This window comes from Hyaloscypha bicolor (genome assembly GCF_002865645.1).
Source record: "Hyaloscypha bicolor E unplaced genomic scaffold K444scaffold_10, whole genome shotgun sequence".
Taxonomy (NCBI): domain Eukaryota; kingdom Fungi; phylum Ascomycota; class Leotiomycetes; order Helotiales; family Hyaloscyphaceae; genus Hyaloscypha; species Hyaloscypha bicolor.
Genome location: NW_020194512.1, coordinates 3,158,002 through 3,176,422, shown reverse-complemented (window position 1 = coordinate 3,176,422; position 18,421 = coordinate 3,158,002). Strand labels below are relative to the sequence as shown.

General features: G+C 36.3%; 2 protein-coding genes across 2 annotated transcripts; both read right to left on the bottom strand.

Annotated features, from left to right (window-relative positions):
* Positions 1–11,256: 11,256 nt before the first annotated feature.
* On the bottom strand, positions 11,257–13,208 carry K444DRAFT_658532 (uncharacterized protein). The gene is made up of 3 exons (XM_024886267.1): positions 13,035–13,208; positions 12,647–12,974; positions 11,257–12,592 (listed from the first exon to the last, which is right to left on the bottom strand). Exons 1-3 carry the CDS (start codon positions 13,093–13,095, stop codon positions 11,335–11,337), a joined length of 1,647 nt encoding a protein of 548 aa, XP_024744409.1. The 5' UTR covers positions 13,096–13,208; the 3' UTR covers positions 11,257–11,334.
* A 2,136-nt stretch (positions 13,209–15,344) lies between these two features.
* On the bottom strand, positions 15,345–17,773 carry K444DRAFT_606441 (uncharacterized protein). Its single transcript, XM_024878994.1, has one exon. It carries the CDS (start codon positions 17,738–17,740, stop codon positions 15,530–15,532), a length of 2,211 nt encoding a protein of 736 aa, XP_024744408.1. The 5' UTR covers positions 17,741–17,773; the 3' UTR covers positions 15,345–15,529.
* Positions 17,774–18,421: the final 648 nt, after the last annotated feature.

Genomic DNA, 18,421 nt, shown 5'->3' with positions numbered 1-18,421 from the left:
AAATATTAATAATAATAAAATAATTAAAGCTAATATTATTTCTTAGATTAAACTTGAATTATCTAAATAATTAGCTATATTTCTAATATTATTTATAATACTTTATAAAATATTTGAGGGCTTCTATTACGGTTATTATAATATATAGTACTAGTAGGGGTTAGACTAGAGCTAGAGAGGTATCTGGTATCTAAACGAGGTATCTATAGTTACCTGATTATTGCACATGACCCCGAGCTTAAGCTAGTATATAGGCCTGTATATAGCCCGCAATTATTTAGATCCGAGGCTCCTTCGGGATCCTCTTCTCTCTTTAGCTTTGAATTATCGAAATAGAGACAGTCTAACCATACCTTCTAGGCCCTAGATCTTGTACTCGTAATATAATTCAAAGCTCGCCTATTTCTCAATCCTATAGAGGATTTAAATAATACCTATCCGATCGGTTTTCGACGAGTATAGATATAATATGCTATAGCTACTCCCGAACCGGTTAACTAATATCAGAATAAAAGAAAGCCCTAGAATAACTAGGCAAGAAAGCCCTGGACCGGCCAGGCAAGCGAATAGGCTAGTAACCTTACTACTAAACGAAAATCTATAAGAAAGCAAGTCCCGGAATAACTAGACAAGTCAGAAGAAGCTATAGTACAAGATACTACTAGTATATTACTAGAAGGTAAACCAGAGCCTCTTATTAAGTCTCCTAAGAGGTCCGAGTATCCCGTTAATATTTATAGTAGAAAAGATACTCTCTTCCAGAAAGTAAAGAAAGAAGAGAAACCTGCCTTATTAAAGGCAAAGTTCCAAGAGTTACTTCGGAACCCAGAGGCTTTATATAAAGAGATTATTAAGCTAATTCTAAAGATATATAATATTCTTACCTATAGCGAGAATTATTATAATTAGCTAAGAGAAACCAAGCAAGTCCTATAAAAGAATAAAGCTATTATTGAGAAGCTTATTATATAGCCTGCCGGAATAACTAGTTCCCCTATTCTAGAAGGTAGATACTTAATTAAACTCCCTAATCCTTCTATTTTTGAAGATATAACTAAAGATAGTATTACCTTTAATAATTAATTAGTTCAGATTAAGAATAAGCTCTATAATAACTCTAATACCTATTAGATAGAGAACCTTAAGATTATTTATATATCCGGCTATATAAGTAGCTATACCCTTATACTAATCTCTCTTTACCTAAACCAGGATAGTTAATATATATATAAGACTATTAGGGAACTATATATTTATCTAGAGGAGCTATATAACAACCCAAATAAGGAGTATAATACTCGGTAAGCATTTAAGGAGCTATTTATAAAGAAGGGCTAGACCTTTTAGGAGTTCTATACCCTATTCCTGAGGTATATAGCAGACAGAAATATTAACCTATAGGACCTTAAGGATAACCTGAATAATAAGCTCACCTGGAAGCTCTAAGAGGCTATAGCTATATACTATAATAACCCGGCTATTCGTACTATAGAGTTCATATAATACTATACTATAAATAACTAGCAAATCCGAGCTTGCTATAAAAAGAAAAAACAAGTATTTAAGAAAGCTAATAAAGGTATAAATAAGCCAAGCCCAGGAGGCGCCTTTTATATAAAGCCTGCTCCCAAGACCCTAATAATAAACAAGCCTGCTATCCTAAAGCCTAGATCCTCAGATCTCAAATACTATAACTATAATAGATTTGGTTATATATCTAGGAACTATCTAGAGCCCAAAACAGAGTATATAAAGCAAGTTTTGGTAGCTAAACTAGCAGTACTTACTATAAGTAAGCTATTTAAGGATATAGAATAGGAAAACGAGGACTCCTAAAGGAAGTCTCCTTTTTAGGGCTATATTATATAGATATAATAGAAATTAATTTGAGCTAGCTACTAGGAAGTAAAGTATTTATACTCTCTTATATAGTTAGTAATAATAGATTAGATATTAAGACTTCTTCTCTTATTAATACCGGAATAAATAAATATACTTTTATTAATTCCAAGTTTATAAGAATAATTAAATAATTTCTAGATATTAAGTTTATTTAATTAGTATTACCCTATAATATAAAGGAGTTTAATAGTAAATAGGCCATACCTATTACTTACTATATTAAGCTTATACTTTTAATTAATAGATAAAGAGTCCTAGTACTTATACTAGTTATAGGACTAGGTAAGTATAATATAATTTTGGGATAATAGTAGTTTATAAGTACTAGTATCCTAATTAATTATAAGAATAGAAGATTAATCTGGCTAGATAATTAGCCTAGAAAAAAGGGTTAGAATAAGGTCCTAACTACTATATATAAGAACTTGAAACCTGGGAAAAGCGACTAGTACTAAGAAGATATAGATAGAAGAGATAAAGCTATAGCTATAAATAAGTCCTAGAAACCTTAGCTTATAAAGAGGAAATCCCCTTATTTTCTTTCTAAGCCGGATTTAGAAAGCTATATATAATAAAAGAATTAAGCTTAATACTATAGAGAAATATAAGTAGCCTTAGGAAATATAGAAGTTTTTCCTAAGCCAGAGATAGGAATATTAAAATTATATTATCTAAAGAAAAGCTATAAGATCTAGTTAAGGCCCTCGGTTAATATTATAGGTATTTCGCCAGCCGCTTTCCAGATAAACCTATAGAAGAAAAAGAACCTTTTCTTTATAATATTATTTTTCGAGATTAATAAAGAACTAGAATTATAATAAGAGAATAAGTTTGTTCCGGGCAAGTAATAGCTAGGAGAGACAGAGCTATAATGGCTAGTAAGAATCTTACTAGAGAAGTTTAAGGATTTTACAGATATTTTCTTAAAGAAAGTATTAAATATCTTACTCCTATATTAATTATATAACTACAAGATTCAGATTAATAATTCCAAAAGCCCAGAGAGCCTAGGGTATTCCCTGCTCTATTAATAGTTAACTTATAAGCTATAGGAGATTAAGCGTTTCCTTAAAGAGAACCTCTAATAGGGCTTTATTAAGCCAAGCCAGTCCCCTTTTATATTCCCGATCCTCTTTATAAAGAAGGCTAATAAAGCTCTCCGATTCTATATTAACTATTACAAGCTAAATAACTTAATATAAAAGAACTATTATCTTCTTTCCCTTATTTACAAGATTCTTATATAGCTAGCTTAAGCCAAGGTCTATACGAAGCTAGATATTCGGTAAGTATTCTATTGGATCCGAATAGACCCAGAATTAGAAGAACTTATAATATTTTATATAAGATATAGGGCCTATAAATACAAGGTCTTTTGGGAAGGCCTAACTAATAGCCCTGCTATATATTAGAGATATATAAATAATATTCTCTTTAATTACCTTAATATCTTTTATATAACTTATTTGGATAATATCCTAATTTATTTAGATAATTCCCTAAAGTATAAAGACTATATATAAAAAGTCCTTTAGTAGTTATAGGATACCGGCCTTTAAGCAGATATTAAGAAATCAGAGTTTAAGATTACTTATATAAAGTATCTAGGCTTTATTATCTTTACTAGAGATATTAAAGTAGATCCAGATAAGATAGCGGTTATTAAGGACTAGTAACTACTAAAGATAATTAAAGGAATATAAGGTTTTCTGGGGTTTTATAACTTTTATTAGTACTTTATTACGGAATACAGTCATATAGTAAAGCCCCTAATAGCTCTAATATATAAGAGAGTTCCGTTTAAATAGACAGATTAGTATTAAGAAGGTTTTACTAAGCTAAAGCAAGCTATACTCTCGGTACCGATTTTATACTACTATAACCCGAATCTCTCTATTATAGTTAAGACAGATATATTAAATAGAGTTATAGCCGGTATTCTCTTATAGTAAGACCCCTAGATAGGACTCTGGTACCCGGTAGTATTTTTCTCTAAGACTATATAGTTAGTAGAGCTAAACTATAATATCTATAATAAAGAAATACTTACTATTATTCTCTCTTTAACCAAATAGTAAACGGAGCTAGAAGGCCTATAGAAGGCATCCTTTATAATTTACTTAAACTACCAAGCCCTTGAGTACTTTATAACTATAAAGAAGCTCTTAGTAAGACAAGCTTACTAGGTAAAATATCTTTCCTGCTACTATTTTAAGCTTATATATTAGACAGGCAAGTTAAATAAACGAACAGATACCCTAAGTAGGAAATACAAGGATATAACTACCCAGGATAAGGTAATAATAGCCTACTAAATCCAAATTCTCCTCCTATAATAAAAGATTAATAATAATATTATACGGGATCTCTAGTTAGCCCTAATTAAGGCCTTTATAAGCCCGGCTCAGGAAGAAACCTAGTATAATAGTATCTAGCTAGTAGATAAGCTATTAAATAAGAACCGAGAGTTACCGGAGCTAGAAGAGCTACGGAATAAGGCAAGAAATAAAAAAGAAGGTACTTAGATATTATAAGATAGCCTCCTCTTATAATACGGCAAACTATTTATACCTAATAATATAATAATACCCGAGATATCCTTATATACTACTCTTATTTAGGAGGCATATATATAGCCTCTAATAGGATATCCAGGATAAGCTAAGCTTTAATAGCTTCTTTAGGCCTGCTATTACTAGCCAGGCCAAGATATAGATATTAATTAGTATAGGAATAACTGCCATATCTACTAATAATCCCATATTCCCAGAGATAAGAAGCCAGGGCTTTTATATCTATTACTAGTTCCTAACTACTCCTGGTAATATATATTAGTAGATTTCAAGAAGTGCCCAGAGAATAAGAACAAGTATAATATAGTAGTAATCTTTATTAATTGCCTGGGCAAGTGCCCTATTACGATTCCTGTCCGAGATATAGTAATAGCTAAAGAGTTAGTACCTCTATTTCTTACCTATATAGTTTGCCAAGTTAGTATCCCGGAGACTATAGTATCTAATTAAGGCCCCTAGTTTATATTGGATTTCTAAAGCAAGTTCTATAAGCATATTAGTATAAAGCTCAAGTTATTAACTACTAACTATCCCTAAACTAATAGCTAGATAGAGATTATTAACTAGTACTTTAACTAATAGCTATATCCCTATATGAATTACTACCAGGATAATTAGGACAAATAGGTAGTAATAATCGACTACTAGCAGGCAGCTCTGGTCTATAAGACTATAGGCTAATCCCCGTTCCTTATAGAAAAGGGCTATAAACTATAGATATTATTTGACTAGGAAACCCAAGTATAATCAGGTACCCTAAAGAAAAAGCTAAATAGATAAGAGGCAAAGGCCCTAGTAATACGGCTTTATAAATTATAGTAAAAGGTATAAGAGAATATAATATAAGTATAAGAATATTATATTACTTAAGCTAATAAATACCGCCGACTAGTAGACTTTAAAGTAGGAGATAAAATATAAATTACTACTAAGTACTAGAAGAATAATTATCCGAGCCATAAGCTGGCTTACTAAATAGAAGAACTATATAAAATCCTAGAATAAGTAGAATATTTCTTTAGGCTCAAGCTTCCGGAATTAATAAGAATATATCCGGTATTCTATATAGAGAAACTATATAAAAACCTAGGTAATCCCCTTCCCGGATAAGCAAATCCGGAGCCTTTACTATTAGAACTATAAGATAGGGAAACGGAGTATAAAGTTTAAGAGATATAAGCGGTAAAACTGCTTTATAGGAAGCTAAAGTACCGAGTCTAGTAGAAAGGATAGGATCCAGATCCGGAGTGGTATCCTACTTTCTTATTAAGTAATAGCGCCCTAGCTCTTTAGAGCTTCTATAATAAGAACCCCGAATAGCCAGGACCGCCCCAGAATCTCCCCTATTAGTTAGACTATACCAAGAATAATATACTACCAGAATTATATAATACGGACGGAAATCCTTTAAAGTTATATATAAAAGGCCCTGGCCTTTAATATATAACCTGTAATTTGGAAATTTAATAGGAACTTTCGAAGCTCGGGAACGAGCTTACTTTAAGGGAGGGGGTAATATTATAGTTATTATAATATATAGTACTAGTAGGGATTAGACTAGAGCTAGAAAGGCATCTGGCATCTGAGCGAGGCATCTGTAGTTACCTGATTATTATACGTAATCCCGAGCTTAAGCTAGTACGTGGGCCCGTATATAGCCTGCGATTATTTAGATCCGAGGCTCCTTCGGGATCCTCTTCTCTCTTTAGCTTTGAATTATCGAAATAGAGATAGTCTAACCACGCCTTTCAGGCCCTAGATCTTGTACTCGTAACAGCTTCTATATTAATATTATAGCCTGCTTATTCTAATATATTCCGGAATTTACTAATAAATAAATATCCAAATTAATAATATAGATATTATAATTTAATTTTTATAAAAAAGCAGGAATTATAAATAAAGATTTCGGAAATAAAGCCTTATAATATAATATTCTAAAGCAAGAAAAAGTATTTGAAATATTATATTATAGGTATATAATTTCTAGTAGAAATAATAATATAATTAGTAAAATTATTAAAATAGATCTCTAGTTTATTTATATTAGCTAAGCTAAATAAAAATAGAATTATATTTATCTAACTAGTATATTTATTATTATAGATCTAATACTAAACTAGATATTAACTTAGCCTTTAATAGTTTTATTAAATTTAATATTATTATTAGTTTATTATAAAGCTTGAAATTAGTTAGAACTAGTAATTAAATATCTAGAGGCTTTAATATTAATTATAAAAGTCTAGATATCTTTTATTAAAGATTTAATAGGCTTTAAAATATAGTTTTTATTTATTATCTAGTATATAAGAGAAAGGAAATAAGATTATTTATAAGAATATTAGCTATAATTATTAATAAAATAGAAATAGTAGAAATAGCTAAAAAAAAACTCTTAATTAAAATAACATAGAAATCTAAATAGTAATTAAATAGTCTCAAATATTATTTTTTCCGGGAATTTAGCTATTATAAAAGCTAATATAATAGTATTTCACTTATCTAAATTTTAATATTTAAATCTAGGGCTTTTTAAAAAACAATAAATATTAATATAAGCCTTTTTATATATATATTAAAAGAGCTAGTTATTATAAAAGTAGTCTTGAGCTAGTTTCTTTAGTATAATAAAAAAAGCTTATATTAGTACCTTTTATAGAAGTTTTATATATTAGTAGATATTAAGGAAAATAATAAGTTTATAATTAAAATTATTATTAAATCTATTATACTTTTATTTTTTAATATAGATTTTAATAATTTTCCTAATAAGTTTTATAATTAAAAATAAAAAAGATAATTAGAAAGTATTTAAATATAATTATAGTAATAATAATAAAGCTAGTAGAAATATAGGATATAATAATAAAAAAAAGGTAATAATAGTAATATAAAAATATTAAAAATAATAAATTCTAGGTATTTGTTTTTTATAAAAGTAATAAAGCCTAATAGAATTAATTTCTTTATAAGATCTAGTCTAATTACTAATAAATTCTTATTTATCTAAATATATTATATATATTTTTTTAATAATAAAAAATAGAGTAATTATAATAATAAAGGTACTAGTATTTTATTATATATATATATATATATATATTACTATATTAAAGAATCTTATATAAGTATAATATTTCCGGGAGTTTAAACTTATTAAAATTCCTTTATTAAATAAAGTTCTTAAAGTTATATCTAAATAGTTTCTAAAAGTTATTATTAATTATTTTATAGAAAATATATTAAAATAGTTTAGTATTTAAGAATTCGAATATCTCCTATATTATAATAATATCTAGATTAATTTTATATCTCTATTTTATTATTATTTTCTTAAAATTATTATTTCTTATAAATATAGAATAATTAAATTAGATAAATCTAATAAAGAAATTATTTATTATAATAGGTTTTATTATTATATATTTTATAGGTTTATATCTAGTTCGGAATATAATAATTTATAAAAAGATTAGATTTATAGAAAAAAGAATAGTTTATGAGATAAATAAATAAAAGTTATTATATTTAAGGTAAAAATTTCATTTATAATAAGAAATTTAAGAAGTAGAATTTAAAAAATAAAATATTAAGATTCCGGAAAAACTTAATAGTTTTAAAGCTTAAAAGTTTCAGGTATTTAGGTAATTATAGAAAAAGTAAATCTTTTTATAAAAAAGATAATTTTATAAAATAGTTAGATAATATAACATAATAAGCTATACTTTATTAAAAATTACTTTATTTTAATAGTTTTAATATTCTAGTTATATAATAAAAGGCGCGGTTTTTTATATATAACTTATAGGAATTATATAAAAAAGCTGGTTTTTCTATAGTTCTAGAAAATAATTTCTTTTCTATATTTAATTAATTAAGCTTTTATATATTATATATTATTTATATTTTACTATTTATACTTTTAATCTTATTATTTTACTATTAAGTTATATTTTATATTTTAGTGTATTTTATATAAGTTTTTATTTTATTATAATTTCTCTTTTATATATTTTATAATAAATAATACAGGAATAATTAAAACTTTATAGTTAAGATAATACTTTTATAAAGTTCTGAGAAATTTCTATAAGGCGGATTATTAGCTTAATAAGTTTAAAGAGAAAAGAACTATTATAATACCTTAAGTCTAAGACTAAAATATTAAAAATATATAAATATTAATTTTAGTATTTTATATTAATTTCCGATATATCTAGTAATTTAGATATAAGTTAACTATAAGATATAATTACTAGTATAATATATAGAGTAATAAGAATAAGCCTAATTGTAAATAAAAAAAGAAATAAAGAAAATAAAATAAGAAATATTATACTAAAATAATATAAATTAGACCTTAATTAGAAATAGACTTTAGTACTCGGAAATAAAGTTATATTAATAATTTATATATTATTTTTAGTTATAATAAAAACCGGAATAGAAGTAGTATTAGTTTTAGTAAAAAAGCTTATTTCTAAATCCGGAAAAGATATTTAAAAGAGGAAATATCCTTAATTTTAAATAGAATAATAAATATGAACCGGAAATAAAAATCGAAAAGAAATCGGAAATAAGAAATTATATAGATAATCTAGAAAAGCTTCTAGAGAAAGAAAAGAATACTAAATAGAAATAAAAAAGAGAATTCAGAAAAGTTAGAGAAATTAGTGAAATTATATTTATTATTATTTTTAATAGTATTATTAGATATATCTAGTTTAGTAAAATTAAGAAAGAATACTATAGGTATTAAGCTAATAGAATAGAAATAAAACTAGAAAAGCTACTACTTTATTACTACTAATACTAAAACTCAAATCTAGACTATATCTATTATTATTAACCGGTTTCTCCCAAATCCCGGTTCCTAAACCAAAAGATATACTTAAACGGGAAATTAGCCTTTTAGGAACCTTATTAATAGAAGTCTCAGGTATAGAAACTCTATAATTAGCTATGGAAGAAATTATTAAGATTAATATAACCGAGAATAAGTATATACTAGTACCGGGTTTAAACCTGCCACTTGCGGGAGCTCCTGAAGTATTATGGTTTTAGGGAAGTAATATCTCTATATTCTTGAAATAGTATATAAATATATATAAGGACTATTATGTTCCTAATAATACTAAGAGAGAGAGAATTATCCATTATATCTCTCCCATTTATAAGGATTAAATCAAGGCTATTGTGGTACGGCAGGCCGTACCCTCCAAAAATCATATTATTTTGGCGGTTTTGAGGTTTTGGTTACATGGCAAAGGCCGCGGCCTTTTGCACGTGACTTGCGGGAATCACATAAGAAAGCTGCTTTTTCTGTAGTCCTAGATAATAATCCCTCCTCCATATTCAATCAATTGAGCTTTTGCATACTGTATACTGTTTATGCTTTACTATTTACGCTTTTGATCTTGTTGTTTTGCTGTCAAGTCACGTTTTGCGCTCTGGTATACTTTATGTGGGTTTTTGTCTTGTCGCAGTTTCCCTCCCACAATAGGTATTGAGCAAGTCCCCCCTATAATATTAATTAATTGGGTACTGTCTCCAGGCTCGGCAAAAATACCAGAAATTTTAGCATCGATACCTTATTACTAAATTTGCGCGAAAATTTAGGGGCCTCTAGCCTATAAATTTAACGATAAACTGCCTAAAATTTAGGGACTGTACGCTAAACAATTAGTAATAAGCTTATCAGGATCGCAAAACTCGAAAAATCACTATTTTAATATATTTTAATATTTTAATTAAAAACTTAGTTATTTTATATATTTATTTAAACCAAATTATTAGCATTCTTAATACTTACAAATCTTTAATTTTTTAAGTTATATAATATAATAGCAAATAAGAATAATTAAATAATAATTAAAATATGGGGCAAGTATTAATACTATTAATACTGGTATTTTTGCCGAGCCTGACTGTCTCTGCAATATTATATTATGAGAGTATTATTTATATAATATATATCGGCATATATCTCATATACCACAAATAAGAGCTCCTTTTTGTGGTATATAAGATATATACAGAATATATAATCAGGTACTGTCTCTATAATACTTTATTAGGAGAGTACTATTAACGTAATAGCGATTAGTTTGAGTACTGCCTACGTAAATAGCTGTTATTAAAAGTCACAGCCGGAAGGGCACTCGAGCAAGCTGTCCGCGAAACGCAGCAGATCATGGGCGGATTAGGCTACTCACGGACGGGGAAGGGAGCGAGGATCGAGCAAATTAGTCGCGACGTGAGGGTCATGGTTGTTGGGGGTGGTAGTGAAGAGATTTTGAACGAGTTGGCATTTGCACAGGAGGGGAGGGATTTGGAGGCTATTACTCGAAGGGGAAGGAGTATGCTTTGATTAATATATAAAATATTATCGAGAATAATGAGCTTTCATAGGCACCATCAGGCGGAAGCAGTGGCTTGATGGAATAGGATAAGTGTAACATAATCAGGGAGAAAACCACAAAGCATGTCTCGTCCAAGGATAATTCGGTACTACAGATTCCGAAGGAATGGGATGCCAAAACCTGGAGTACGCAAAAACCTCTCAGTTGTCGAGCCTAAAAATGCACGGCTGGGGTCGTCTCTTTGGGGGTGGCGGAATTGTTCAGGCTGACCAAGAGGGAGGACAATGATTGTCATATCAAAAGCGACTCATTCTCAGCTGAGGGTTGGAGCAATCCCACCACCTCAACAGTACTGGGGTTAAGTCGGTTTCACTGCTCTGTTCCTTATTTTAACAGTATATCTTCAAATTGATTTGCGATGGTGATATTGAACCTTGAAAATCCAGGAAGTAATACGCAAGTAGAATTATTGATTGCATTGATTTCCACAACCCTCATTTACCATCGGACAGAATGGACAAGAGTCTCATCCGCTGAAGTCTTAGTACTTCCGCGCTGTAGGTGTCGTTCCAGCTTGTCAGCCAGCCTTCCAAGTCCTCCGCCAGCATAACTGCTCGAACTTTACATTCTCTATCACCATGCCCCAAACAAGAAATCGCATCCGCCAAGTAGGTTCGACTCTCATCTCTCAGGTTTTCTCGGAGACAGAGCAAAGCCAAGACCTTGGAAGAAAAGGCAAAGGATTGAGACTCAAAGCCCCACTGGTATTCGCCATTTATGTGAAGTTCCCTCGTTCTTTCAAGCAAGTCTTCTGCTAGTTGTCGGCTCAACGTCTGGTCGTCGAAGTTGTAAAATGAGGCATAGGTGAAGCCATGCAAGACCGAGATCGCTTTCTCTGACTTTCTCCCAAACTGGGCATCAGCTGCAGTTAGAAGCCGTGTGAAATTTGCAATGAAGACTGCTTGGTGCAGACTTTGTCTATCCCAATACTTGATATAGTTTGACCACATTGACAGGACTGTAACATGATCAGCACCGATGGCTGACTCCATGCAGTGAATGGACTTCAAATAGCCGACCCGCAGCGTGTTAATCATCTCGCCCCATTCTACGCTAGATAAGGCGTCCATAAGCAGAAACATCGGATGCTCAGTACCAAGATAGTTCCTTGTCAGCTCTCTGATATGGCGGAGGAATGTATACAGAAGCTGGTAGTCGTTGATATCGACGCATATGCCATGAAGCCTATGGCACATTGGCCAGAACTTGACCATCATGCTAGGTTCACTGGACGAAGCGAGGGGCTTGAGGCTTTGGAAGATACCGTTAAGTGTCTGGAAAGCCTGTTTCATTGACGAGCCTTGGATGAGAACAGACGCGCCAAAGCACTGGTCGCTAACTTGCTGCCACGCCGCGCTGTGATCAGAAGTTCCGGCAGGCGGAAACACACCGAACATATCTGCCATCCAACCCCTGTTTTGGAACAGCACAGAGATGTAGTTCTGGACGCAGTGAACGGTGAGCTCCTGGCGGCGATACTTGTCTGGGCTTTGGAGAAGCGCCGCAGGCGCTGTCGGGGAATGATTTTGTCTTCGAACGAAGCTTTTGACAGGACCGCTTGCGATAATTGGTCTCTTCTGTCTTCGCCGAGGAGCGGTAGCGTGATACTGACTGTTTCGGGCACTTCTTCCGCACCGTTTGGAATTCTTTGCGAATCCCCATTTTGAGAACCGGGTCTTATACATTTTCACACTATGCCATCTGAGTTTTAGAAGCTTCTCAGTAAGCGTACGAGATTTAACATACCTCGCTTGGAAATGGTAAACAAGACTCATCGTGCTCATAACATCATCAAGTGACTTCCCGTCTTCAAGGTACAGTCGATGGATTATGGGCTTCATTTGTTCCCATTCTTGTTCTGAGCATTGGTTCGTATCTGCCAGTGGATGTCCATGCAGATGTCGCGTGCGGTCTGTCAATTCAAAGGGAAAAGTTGATATTGGCATCACATCCAGGTCCTCACTCTCATATAGAGAGGCTCCAGCAAGGGGAACAGTCCTTGGCAAGAAGGCAGCCCGCTGTCCTACGCCAAACGTTTGGCCATTAGGAGAGACTCCAATAATTGTGGACAGGTCTGTGAGAGTATGGTTAGTGCATCCAGATAGAATGTTTATTGTGTGGCTTGGGGACTTGCCTTCCTCTTCGCCAGTACGGCCAGGTATATGTGGAATGTGATCTCCTACTCCAAGGGTCATTTCTGAAAATGAGATCGGAAATGGCCAGACATTGTCAATTTCGTCCGCTGGTACGTCTCTCGAAACAATGTCCCCACTCCGTTGAACAGGTGGTAGCAATGCGCTATCGGAAATCGTCTCGGTTTGCTCAGGTACTTGAGAAGGCACTTCGGGCAACCAAACTCCGTCATGCGCCAGAAACGCCATAACTTTCTCTAGTTCGATGTGGCTCCTGGTGCATAAGCGTGATATCAGGCGGTGAAAGCTATCGACGTTGAAATGAATCCGTCTGAGGCCCGAAAGTATAAACCGTTGCAGCCTTACCCTTACTGCGGAACTTTCCAGAGACTTGCGTGGATCCCACAACATCCTGCACTCCCACTCCCCTCCCCTCTCTCTATTGGTCAGGGTTTGACTGAATGATTCACCTTGCAGGAGCGCCAATGGTGTGTTACTTGCCTATCCAATTGGCCAGAATTGTTAAAGTTCCTCGCAGTCAGGCTTGCAGCTCGGCTGCATTGAGCGGCGTTAAGCTGCAAGCCTCACTGGTTCTGACAGACCTCATATAATTTCAGGCATGATATGATACCTCTATTCACCACGTGCACACCCAGATAGAGCCTATTATACCATAGAATTAGCATATTCGAATAAGACTCACCAGCGGTCATTGGTATGCTTCCAATATTCCCACCAAGGACGAGGTACCCACTTGGGCAGCTCCGAATCAGATGCTCAGAGCTGCAAACTGACATGGTGCAACATATAAAGCGGACTGTTGCCTCCCGTCTGTGGAGGAAGATGAACATTTTACTCCTAACTAGACTGATAAAACAGCCTACGACTATCAATTGCTCGCGTATCAAATCTCCACGGTCAGCTACAAAACTATAATGGATTTGCCGCACTCGACGAACGATCATGGCACAAAGTCACATTCGGGGTAAGTCATCTTCAAATATCTAGAGCTATGGAACTGAGCTATGTTAGCAAGGAAAAAGATGGTCCGATGTTGAGCTTTTACCTTTACGATACGAATTCTGTTCAGGACAGACTTTTCCAACGCAGTCAGTCAATCGCTGGGGGAGCAGAGCAGACGACCGACGGCAAGATTGGGGAACCTGATAAAAGTTTGCCCCGAGGAAGTCATACCAAGGTTGTGCACATGGCTCAGAAGCCTGTTTAAGGCCACTTGATCGGTTGGAATTAGCAAGGGGGGGGGGGTTCTAAGATTATGTGCAACGGATTAGCTTCTGACTCAAAATTAACGTTTATTTCGCTTTTAGCTCGTCTGGGTTTCAAGTTCATTCTAATTTCTAGAAACTGTGAAGTCTTGCTCGTGCTTAATTGACTATAATTGAAGGGTTGAATGCACTTGTGGAGCCTGGCCTTAGGGCTTACTGTCCGCAATAATGCCTTCAATCTCCATTGCAGCCTTCTCGCTTGAAAAAGAGTGAGCGTAGTTATCCTAATATATTAGCGGCCACAATCGTTGTTCCCCTAGCGTGCCAATGCGTGGTCGGCGCGGCTAGGGAGTCGGCCTCTTGCTTCCGTTCGAGGCGCGCAGTACGAAGTGTACACTGACTTCCTCTCTAGAGAAACTGAGGGCTCCCTGTTAAGCAAAGTCGCATCATATCATCGACTCTTCCCCGTATTCAGCGTATTCCACACTGACTTCCTAATGTAATTCTCCGCGCGCTGCGTAGACATCAAGCGGATTTCTCGGTTATATCGTGTGATATTCTAGCTAAGTGATTGTTCCTTGAATTCTTCTCTGCCTGTGACCCGGGCGACTGTTCGGGTTTTAGGATCTGGAGGCCCGTACCTGCACCATCTCCATCGGCGGTACAGATGGTAAGATCTGCGTTGCTATATACCTATTCTATGACTTGAGAGTTTAACGCCCATGACCGGTCGCTCCCTTAAATAATGCATCTTGAATCGACCCACAAGAATCTTTCCCCAAGAACCCTAATAGGATTAATTGTATCTCGTATAGTACAAGGTATCATTAAATCCATCTTTGGAAGTCCTCCAAGCTTTAGGTGGTCTCTAACATTCATAGTAGTTGTTTTGAAGTGATGTCCATCCTGTCCCTAGGTGTAACTTAGACTACTATATTTTGTACTATCAAGTAGATTCGTGAGGCATATTTCCATGATATTAATAACCCCAAAAAACAATTTCGAAACTGGAATTCCTTGTGTTTGCGATTTGCAAGCGTCGCCGTGTGAGACTTCGTAGTTACAGAATCCATTGTCGAATCAAAGCGGCATTGGTCTTCACGCTATGAAAGGGCCTGCCAAGAAATAGGCCCTTCCCTCCAGTTCGCGGAGCAACGAGGACAACATACGACTTAGTATCTAGTTTGAGGCTTTCCATGTGTGTATGACAGGGCTGCTAGCCATCGAATGTATACCTTGACTACGAATAAGGTACCTAGATACATGAATTGTTACCTACGCAGGCTGATCTCGCGGGTTCGAACATTGACCGTCTTAATTGCCCACTCATCGATAGGCTCACATCTGCCGTTCCGAAGCCCAAACATGAGGCCGTCCAACATGTCCTGCAGCGGGTTGTTAGACCCACTACCTTTCCGAGCGTTCTCGGCGTCGCAAAGGTCTTCAAGCTCCAAAACGGCCAGAGGCGTCGGCTCCGGTGTCACGATGAACTTGAAGGTATCCACGCAGGCCGTACCTTCAAAATTCCCCGGAATTTTCATCCGCAGCGGGACGACTAACGTCTGGTCCTTGTCAAGCGGCTCCGAGTCGCCCCCCGATGGGTAGACCTGCGTGACGCCGTAGAGTGGCTGTAGGTCGAAGACTACTAGATGAAGCTTCTGTTTCCAGGTATTATTGACCTGCACCCTCAAGTACTCCTCGTGATTGAGATCGTATGCACCGTTGTGCTCCTTCGCTGGCGCTATGTCGCTGAAGTCCCTACGTATGGACTTGCCCAGTATAGTGACCTCAAAGGCCCGGCGCATCGCCGATGTCTCGTCTGGGTTCTCCAGCGCCTTAACCATGTTGAACAAGGCGAGGTGTTCCAGCCTGTAGACGAGTCTCATCGACGAGGTGGGGTCCTTCGCGGGGAGAGGCGATAGTGGCGGCTCGAGATTGGGGAGGCTGACTCCGTCCCTGTCCAGGATCTCAAAGTTCTCGGCATTGTTGACGCTGATGATGAAGGTCACAGGGAGACGTTCACTTCTGGCAAGGACGCGCATCCGAGCCCTCCTCTGGGTGGGCACAGTATTCCATGCTTGGAGAAACAGCCTCTCGACTTCGGCACTGACTTCGTTTGAGAAGCCGATCCGGAATTGAAGCTTGGGTGGCACGCTGAGAAGCACGGCTTTGCACCCGGGCTCAATCATGCCCTTCTTGACTGGCTCGTCCAGCTTGGCCTTGGATTTCTGCTGAGTGACTTCGATGACTTCGACCACTGCGAGCCTCTCGCCGCTTACGTCAACCGTGTTCTCCTCGTCAGTGGAGGAGAAGATGCCGTACTTAAATCCTTTGTCGACACCGTGGAGCGTCCCGCCATCGAGATCCACGCAATCCACCTTGCCGCCACTCGTGTAGATTTTAGTCACCTGAATAAAGTTTACAGGAGCGATGTCGCCGATGCCGAAGAAGGCTCGGTCCGTCGCGCCTCCGATAAGCGGCAGCTGGTCCGAGTAGATGCTTTGGATCATGGATGACACGCGCCGGTACAGGTTCCGCGTGGAGCGGGCCCTCGAGGGGTCCTTGCGAAGCGTGTCGAGCAGCCAGAACGTCAGCGCGCCGTGCCAGATGCCCTTGCTGTCTTCGTACTCGCGTGCAGACTGGCGGGCCTGACATGCTGCCAGGAGTGCGTAGCCCTGTGGCTCCAGCAACACGCTGTCCTTTAATATGCTGCCCTCGTGGACCTCGTCGTCTGCCCTCCCGATGCCGTGCGCAAGCAGCTCGTCGATGAATATCGACGAAGGCTTGTCTGCCTCGGTCGACTTGTACGTCTGAGGGATGCCGCGGAATTTGACTCGCCCGGAACCTCGAGTCGCGCTGCCGGAGTGGCAGCAGTCCAGTACGATGGTTGCCTGCAGCTTTCGGTCCACCACTTTCTTGAGCCAGAGGGCAATCTCAACGTCGCGCAGATACTTCCCGCCGTTATTGGCGTCTGTTGGAGCGAGAGCTTCGTCGAGGCCCTGGTTGCCTTTCAGCGTCGGGTACACAGTTGTGGCCTGGGCTCCGTGGCCAGAGTAGTGGAAGTAGACGAGGTCTCCCTCTTTTGCCTTATCGAGAACCCATTGCATCGCAAGTTTCATGTTGTCGTATGTAGGGGGTCCATCTGATGGGCATGTGGACTCGCCATCCCATGGCGCTGTTAGAAGTGTTCTAATTCGGCACTTCTTAACCCCCATATGCTTGATCAGATGCTCTTTGACCTGCATTATATCGAGCACCGCCCCATGGAGGCATTCATACTCAATGGGCTTGCCCAAAATGTCTTTCTTGGTTTCCACCTTGGGACCTTCGTAGACATCCACCCCTATGAGGACCACCCACTTGTTGACCATGGTCTTAGTCCGGGGCTCGTGATAATTAGGGCGGGCGGTGACTGAAACGGACTTTGAATCCTCGCGCTGCTGCGCTTTGGTTGTGCTGGAATGGCTGCTCGAAAGATTCATACAGTTACGCTTGGCTTGGCTTGTGGAAAGCCGAGCTGATTCTCGGATGACATAAGAGTCGGCCACCACAAGGTCCCATACTTCCTCCAATCATTGGGTTATCCTGAGCTGAGAGGTCGCCACGTTTGGTCATCTAGGAAGTGTGATTGGGGGAAGGACGAACTGTCTCCGGACAGTCGAATCGACAGTCGGACTGTCCCCGATAAGGATTGATAAGTAAGGCGGTGAAGCGTGAGGCAGGTGCTCACCCCACCAAAAATCGCTCACCCTTATATACTATATCTATATATTATGCCCCTTCTCTTTATACCCTATTATTACTTAAAATATTTACTTTCTTTAATTCTTTTCTCTCTCTTTATATATATAAGTATAAGGATAAGAGAGGGGAAATATAAAAGAAAAGAAAGTAAGAAAGGAAAAAAGAAAGGAAAAAAGAAAGGAAAAAAGAATAATATAAAGGAATTTTACTAAAAATTTATATTATATTTTATTAAAAAGTTAAGTATTAAGTTTTTAATATTTATAACTTATAATTTAGTAATTATTGCTCTGAAATTTAGTAACGAAAAGCCTGTAATTATAAGGCTTTGCCTTTAACCTTTCTTGCTTAAAGTTGAAGGGTTTCCGGGCAGGAGCACGGTAAGCAAAACTCACCACACCCTTAAATCACATGATCTC

What these genes read in the sequence shown, in the direction of transcription:
- K444DRAFT_606441 (XM_024878994.1), bottom strand. Translation starts at nt 17,740, where the DNA reads ATGAATCTTTCGAGCAGCCATTCCAGCACAACCAAAGCGCAGCAGCGC.
- K444DRAFT_658532 (XM_024886267.1), bottom strand. Translation starts at nt 13,095, where the DNA reads ATGACCCTTGGAGTAGGAGATCACATTCCACATATACCTGGCCGTACT. An exon ending in CCGTACTGGCGAAGAGGAAG is followed by an intron (nt 12,975 to 13,034) that starts GCAAGTCCCCAA and finishes ATACTCTCACAG; the next exon opens with ACCTGTCCACAATTATTGGA. An exon ending in GTTTACCATTTCCAAGCGAG is followed by an intron (nt 12,593 to 12,646) that starts GTATGTTAAATC and finishes CAGATGGCATAG; the next exon opens with TGTGAAAATGTATAAGACCC.